Source organism: Geospiza fortis, unplaced genomic scaffold (assembly GCF_000277835.1).
Source record: "Geospiza fortis unplaced genomic scaffold, GeoFor_1.0 scaffold18, whole genome shotgun sequence".
NCBI classification, from domain to species: domain Eukaryota; kingdom Metazoa; phylum Chordata; class Aves; order Passeriformes; family Thraupidae; genus Geospiza; species Geospiza fortis.
This window is the reverse complement of record NW_005054445.1, coordinates 1247469-1255090: the sequence shown is the minus strand read 5'-3', so window position 1 is coordinate 1255090 and position 7622 is coordinate 1247469. Positions and strand designations below refer to the sequence as shown.

At 43.3% G+C, this 7622-nt stretch overlaps 1 protein-coding gene across 1 annotated transcript in view; it reads right to left on the bottom strand.

The window, feature by feature from the left end:
- Positions 1 to 1568: 1568 nt before the first annotated feature.
- The window catches only part of CDH5 (cadherin 5), a 28880-nt gene continuing 22826 nt past the window's right edge, over positions 1569 to 7622 (bottom strand). Inside the window, exons 9-12 of the mRNA XM_014309655.2 lie at positions 7083 to 7207; positions 5526 to 5634; positions 4967 to 5212; positions 1569 to 4197 (exon numbers count right to left, since the gene is read on the bottom strand). Of these exons, the coding sequence (XP_014165130.1) occupies positions 3704 to 4197; positions 4967 to 5212; positions 5526 to 5634; positions 7083 to 7207 (974 nt within the window). The 3' untranslated portion in view covers positions 1569 to 3703. The remainder of the gene's footprint in view (positions 4198 to 4966; positions 5213 to 5525; positions 5635 to 7082; positions 7208 to 7622) is intronic.

Here is a 7622-nt window from a genome sequence, read left to right as displayed (position 1 = left end):
TCAAACTTGAAACATTTATTAAAAAAAAAAAAAGAAGAAAAAAAAAGGATAATAGGTCAGAAAGGATGGTGATTATTTATCCCCACCTGAAATAAGTGCAACTATTAGTTTTGGCCAAATAAGAGAGTGCATCACCATATTTACTGCCACCAGAGCATTTTCCCTGCATGTGTTATATTCTAGGGAGTGAAAAGATGTAAAATAAATGTATAGAGGTGGATCTGTACCCTGAACCCTGAGCTCCACGAAGCAGGGAGGCTTTGCAGGCTGTCCCCTGCAGTCAGCCCTGGCAGGGTGACAATTCCTGTGACAATTCCTGTGCAGGGCTGGCTGGGCCCTCCTGGGGCTGTTCCAAGCCCTCGGGGCTGAAAGGAGGAAAGGAAGAAGGCACTTCTTGAAGAAAAAGAGCTCAGAAATGATTATTTGATTTTCCTCTGGTAACCAATCCTTCTGTTTCACTGGGTTTGCTGTTGCAGCAGCACTGGACTGCAATAGGATAATAAATCATAGAATTACTCTTTCTTTCTCTGGCTGGTGTAAATTTGCCTTGATAAGGGGACCTTGGCTCACCTGCCCTACCTGGGATGTGCCACTGTGTGCCAGGTGTTCACATTCAAACAGCTTTTCATTGCTGCTTTGATACATATCAAGGATTCTCATCACAAGCCATTGCTTCATAAAAAGTTCTAATGGGGTGGGAGTAAAACAACCCTTTATTAAATGGCATGAACTTCTGGATCTGAATTTAATAAAATAATAATTTATGATATATTTTTAGGGATAAGAGATTAAAGTGCATATTAATTAAATGAATAATGAAAACCTTTGTGAGATTCTCTCCCACAAGTTGCAAGTAGCTGTTTAATCAAATTCTTTCTATGGAAAAATGCATTTCATTATAAGATAATTAGCACATCTATTGTGTTTTTAATACAACTTGTGCTAAAGTGTGTTTGATCTGGTGTTTGCTCATGGCAATTAGCAGTGAAGGAATTGAACTTTTTTTGCTTTATTCCGGGCTCTGTAAATTATAAGTGCCATATCTGGGGAAAATGGATGTGATCTTTTGTAAAGCCCTAGATTAATCTTGGGAATATACTGGGGTAGTCATTAGCAGCAGCAAAAAGAGAAGGTGCTGCCTAAAGCTGCAAATTTAGGGGTGATTTTATTTTCTGGCACTGATGTGTTTTGCTGTGTCTGTCCTGTGCCAGTCCTGAGGAAGCTGGAGGGTTCCATATTCCAGGGTGTTCTGTACAGGTTCACGTTCTGCACAGGTTCTGCACAGGTTCAGGTTCTGCACAGGTTCTGCACAGGTTCAGGTTCTGCACAGGTTCAGGTTCTGTACAGGTTCTGCACAGGTTCTGCACAGGTTCTGCACAGGTTCTGTACAGGTTCAGGTTCTGCACAGGTTCAGGTTCTGCACGGGTTCTGCACAGGTTCTGCACGGATTGGCTTGGGTGAGTTGGTGCCTAGGCTGGGCTCCCTTGGAGGGTTTTTATGGCTGGGCTCACTGTGGCACAAAGCCTGATGTTGTCTGCTGAGTGGGACTCGTTAATGCACAGAAAATCCAAATTTGAGACTGGCTTTTATGTAGTAAAAAAACAACATAATACAGTACAGGAGTATAAAAAGAAACCTTCCAGTGCAAACATCATATACATTGGAAATGGATACAGTGTTCCTTAAAATAACTTTAAAAAAATCAGGCTTAAAACCAGCAATTCCAGGTAATAGAATCTGGCTGATACCTACCAAAGTACTTGACTTACTGCACTAAATAATTTCCTAACTAACTTTACCTGCCGATAGCCAATACCACAGGTACTGACAAAACCCTTAAACTGTAAGTGTTATTAGTTAGCATTCTTTATAATACACAAATATGTGGAACCCCTAGAGCACATACTGCTGGCTGGATTAAGCAAAACACAATGAGCCAATTCACAAGAAAACCAAGGCTGTCACCCCAAAATGTACTTTTTAAAAACAAAGGCTATGTTCTAAGGCTGATTTGCCCAATGGACAGAATTCTCTCAGTTTTCCTTCAGTTCATATTTGAAAATTTGAGTGATGTCATTGTTGATGTTGTATTAATGTCCAGCCAAGTATTGCACTGGACTTCTTACAGCAGTGAGGAGCAGTGTGAGACCATGATTGTGCATTGTTATTTCCTGCCAAGAAAACATTTCAGGGGAAGGGAGTGTGAACTGTAGATGATGTGAACAAGTAAAAACAAATTTGCGAGGTTCCACTATACTTGTTTAAGAAAGAAAAAAAAAAAGATTTAATATTATTTGGTTAGCTACCAGATTTAAATAATCAAATCAACTAAACTAATACATACAGCTCCAGCACAGACCCTGCACAGTGGAGGATTTGTGTAGTAGGGCTCTGTTCCTGTTGGAGGCAACAGGACTCTGCACTGCTGGAAGCCAGAGACAGGCCATGGTCCCAAGGGACCCACTTTTCCCAAAAGGTTTTGGCTGGGTCCCTTCCAGTGTGGGAAGTTTCATTCTGGTCATTCTGTGGCTCTTCACAGGTGGGAGTCTGAGCACAGTCCCTTTCCAGAAATGTGGTGGCTGCAGCTCCAAACCTGCCTTACATTTGTGGTGCTTTTAAGCAGCCCAATGTGTGGGTGTGTAGCATTCTGGTATGGGAATCTACAGTATTTTCCTAGGTGGAAAAAACTCCTTTTACAGTACCTGCTTAGAAAAAAAGCACAACAGTTTCACAGTAATGAGGCCCTTCATTTTTTGTCCCTGAAAAAATGCTATTGCTTTAATAATGCTGAATAAACCCCCTATTCAACCTCTTTAGAAATCTAGAGAGACCTGTATTTCCATCTAGAGAGATTTACAGTGTTGGAGTCTTGACATTCCCCTGATCTCCACATTTCCTGCCCTACAGGACATGTTCCATTGAGTAACACTGAGATTCTATTTACAGAGAGAAAAAACAATTTTGCTGCTAGCTGGAGCAAATTCTAGCATGCCAGAAATGTGCCTGAAATTGTCATCAGGCTGTTAAAAATGACAGATGAAACCAGATTGTGTGTCTAAATTCCTGTCTAATTTTATCTTGAGTAACTCATAGATGTAGTAGAAAACTATAAAGCAAAAATAATTAATAGAAGGGAAAATAAGGAAAAAATAATGCTTCTTTTTGAAAATGATGGAATAATTTCTAATACTAAGTGATAGACCATATGTTCCTCCTCTCTTCTGCTGGGTGAGCATAAGTGTGGAATATCAATAAAGATGTTGCAGTAGGGGCAGGCAAAGCAGCCAGCTGGAGATCCAGGGGGCTAAAACATCCCTTCCCAATGGCACTGAGCCTCTCTCTCCCAGCAGAGGGTGACCTTGGATGCATGTGGATGCAAACAGCACAGGAGGAGAGGATTGAGGGAGAAACTGGGGACAAAACCTGGAGAAGTGGGGAAGAGAGGGTGAGGAGGTGTGTTCTGGAAGACTTGAGCAGATCAGTGAACAGGAATTTTGGGGCAAAAAATGATTGTTAGCGAGGACAGTAGTGCTGGGGGAAGTTAATATAGGTGATCTCTGTATGTCTTTTTAACCCTACTGCAGGTTTTTTCCATGCCTATTTGAAATCCTTGAGGGAAGAGCTGTGAGTTCCTCTTTGGCCACTGGCAGTCTCTTGGTGTCAATCTGTAGTGGGAGGGAGAAAACTCATGGCTAGTTTGAGCTTAATACACAAAATCTTCACTTGGTTCTGATCCATACAGCTCAGCTAACATCTTGAACCTGGGTCCCCAGTCATTGAGAAAGTCATAGTCAATGTCTGAGTCTGAGGAGCCCGAGCCCAGAGAGCTGAGGGACTCCGCGATGGACTCGGCGCCTTCGTAGCCGTAGATGTGCAGGGTGTCGTAGGGCAGCAAATCCCTGTCGTTGTCAGCCTCATCCTTCTTCACCTCAATCATCATCTCCATGCCCCCAGCTCCAGGGGTGATGTTCCCAGGAGGTTTCTGGACCTGTGCATAGGGAGAGGGAGCGGGCTCTGCCTTGAGGCCATTCTTGCGGACGGAGTTGAGCACGGACACGTCGTAGCTGGTGGTGTCCATCTCGCCACCGCCTTCCTCGTCGTAGGTCACCAGCTGCTCGTGGATCTCTGCCACGCTCCTCCCCAGCCCACTCAGGTCCTTCTTGTGCCTCCTTCTCAGCAGAATCAGCAACACAATCACTGCAAAGGAAACTTAGATGAGCGCATGTGAATAGAGAAGTAAGGCATTAAAACAAATTGCATTTAAGATATGTAACATAGTCTGAAGTTTTTGGGGTTTTTTTTTGAGTGGTTTTTTTTAACATATATTTATTTTAAAAATTTCTATTTAACTGTAAGATTTGTTGAAGGAGTTCAGTCTGGACAGAGATTGTCCCCCTGACTCTTGAGCTGGAATCACAAGTGCATGGTGTCACAAGGTCATTCAATCAACTACTGCCTTGAACTCTTAATGCCAAGCATCAGATGCTGCTTATGTGGTACTTGTAAAACAGGCCAGTTCTCAGGCAAGGAAAAGGTACTCAGCCTTCTCTGATAGATTTCAAATGCAGCAAACAGGCACTGGTCTGCTGATTTGTCACAAATGTATTTATGTTCGCTGTACTGCTTCAAGGGTTTCCAGACTAGTTCCTGCCATAGGAACCAGGAATCTTGTTGTTATTGCCCCAGCCCAAATTTCCTGTTTTATAGCTGTGTATGAGGCTGGTACCAGTAAATCAAGTATATTATACATGTGTGCAATAGCCTGTCTAGAGGAGTGAGCAGCTTTGCAGCTGAAGCTGTTCTAACAGGCCAGAGAGACGAGCACATGAGATGAATCACATAGGTACAGCATTTCTGGCTTTGTGACCATTTCATAGCCACAAAGCTTTTGTAGATCTCAGCTAAAGAAAGAACAAAACATCCTCTCACTGTGCTGCAGAGAACATTCCAAAAGTCAGATACTCACCAATGATTGTGAAGATGCAGATAAAAATTGCCACCAGTGCTTGTATGCTGACGCCAACCTGCTTTGCCCTCTCCTCACAGAAGGTGAAATTGCCTTTCTCATTGCACTTGCAGACACTGATGAGCAGAGTGTTTGTGCTGGTGAGGTCAGGGTCACCATTGTCTGAGATGAGGACAGGCAGGTAGTGGAATTTGACAAGTTCCCGATTGAACTGCCCATATTTGACAGTGATGTTAGCTGTGTTGTCTGGAAGAAGTAAGGACATCCCATTAGGTGATAATCTCCACCAGAAGTAAGGACATCCCATTAGGTGATAATCTCCACCAGATTGTCCTCACACATTACCAGTCAGCCTCTCACCCTTAGACAGTGCCAGCCTTTCAGGAACCCAGTGAAACTGTGGTTTCATTAAACATGCTTTTTTTTTCCAGTATGTTGAGCCTTTAAAAATGTTACTTAGCTCAGCTGGACCAGCCACAGGTCAGTGCTGCAGCTTTTGTTCCCTGAGCCCTGGGGTCCTGCTCTGGCAGCTGAGGGAGGCATTGCAGGGATACACTACCGTAGTTCTCAATCAGGGAGAAGTTGCTGTCTTCTGTGGCCAGCGAGTATCTGAAGAAGCCTCTGGGAGATGTTTCATCCTTGTCAACAGCTGAAATCCTGACAATCACCTGCAAGGATAGAAGAGGTCACAGTTCTCAGTGTACATTGCCTCCAGTGATAGATAAAGCATGTGGGGTGTTTGAGCTGGGCTCTGTGTCCTGTGTAACCCTTCCGTTTCAGGGCAGGACACAGGCACCTCAGGATACTCCTCTTCAAGTTTTTTCAGTTTCTGTTTTTTCTTTGTGGGTCTTCAAAAAGACCAGTTTTGCCTCTTCAAATTTTGTGTAATGAAAGCATGAAAAAAGCCTCATTTTTTAAAGACATATGGCTTGTTGAAGTGTCTAAGATGGTGTCTTCTGAAGTCCTCAGCCTACTCTGAGGTGTGACTGTCATTCCTGGAATGCCTTTGAGACTGCCATGCCTGAAGAACATGCTTAGGTTTTGAAATCTTCAACCTGCTGTACATTAGATGTATAAAATACGAAAATGTGTCTGGTTATATCCCAAAGGTATTTTATAAATTAAACTAAAGGTGAAATTAATACATTGTGTGTTCTATCAGATAGTTCAGGCAGTGGCAGTGTCCTGGTTCTGGCCAGGAAAGAATTTTTTTTTTTTCCAGTAGCTGGGAGGGGGGCACAGTGGTTATTCTTGAACACCTCATGTCATTTCTGGGAGAGCAAAGGGACTCTCTTCCTGGAGAAGGGGTTCCTTCTGTTTGAGCAGGTGTGGTGGAGGGAGTGGTGGGATAATGCTGGTGCTGAGCCAGAGGGAGCATGTTGAGTGGTGTGCCTGCTCTGCACTGTCTATTTATATATACATATACATATATATATATATCTGTTATTTATATTGTTGCTATTACTGTTCATTTTCTTATCTCATTGCTGTTTCCAGTAAATTGTTCTTATCTCAGCCCATGATTTTCCCTTTTGTGCCTCCAGTTCTCCTCTTCATCCTAAATACACTAAACTGGTACCTCCCCTAAACCTTGACTCGAAGTGTCTTCAGCAAACAAATATTACAGTATGGGCTGAACACTTGTGTCTGAGGCCAAACATATAAATCCAAAATACCAACACTTGCCAAGTAGTAACAATTTGGATGTGCAGATCTGTGCACTTTGTGACTACAGGATAATGTTCCATGCAGCAATGTTTCTCTTACTAGTTTGAAATGGTTTCCTCCTCAGTATCACATTCAAGCATCTGTGTGATAGAACTGAGCTGCTGATTCTTGCTGTGCAAAGCTTGACTGTCCTTCATGGCTCAACTGTCAATACACAGATGTGACAGCCTGGGGGGAGAGGAGCAGTGCAGCCCATGTGTGCAAGCAGATAAAAGTCAATATTCCAACAGTGCAATATCCTTAAGAGCTATTCCTGATGTTTTGGAAATCAGTGAAATAATCGGGTGTTTTGGCATGGAAACTGAGACTCACTTGTATTAAAAGACATCTTTTATTTGAACTGACAAGCAGTAATTCAGGTTTCAGAGAAATGCTCTCCCTGTCTCACCTTTCCAGGTGCAGCATTTTCACACACTCGGGGCTCCTCAGGAGAAACCAGCTCTGGAGCATTGTCATTGACATCATCCACGATGACGTGCACGTGGGCGTGGGACTCTCTGTCGGAAAGCCGGCCTGGAATGACAGCAGGGCACAGCTCACAGCCTGGAGTCCCCACCCACACCTCGTGCCCCCTTCTGTGCCTCACACATGAGGAACATTTTCCAGCTCCATCACAACTGAAACTTTTCCTCTTTAGATATTCCTCCCTTTAGATATTTTCCTAAAACCTCTCGTAGTGGTTAAATCATCAAGGATTTTTCAGGAGTAAAATGACAGTAGATTATGGCTTTCCTGATTCTTCCCACTGCATGCTGATGGATTGAGCATTGTTCTCTGGCACTAAAGCAGCAGGCACAGCACATGTCTATATTGTGAAATATCAAACCAAGCTGGGACTGGCCTGCCCCACTCCCTGGAGCTCGGCAAAGCCAGGAGTCAAATCTTAAAATGATCTCTGACCTATTTGTAGGGACTTGTTTGATTGGGA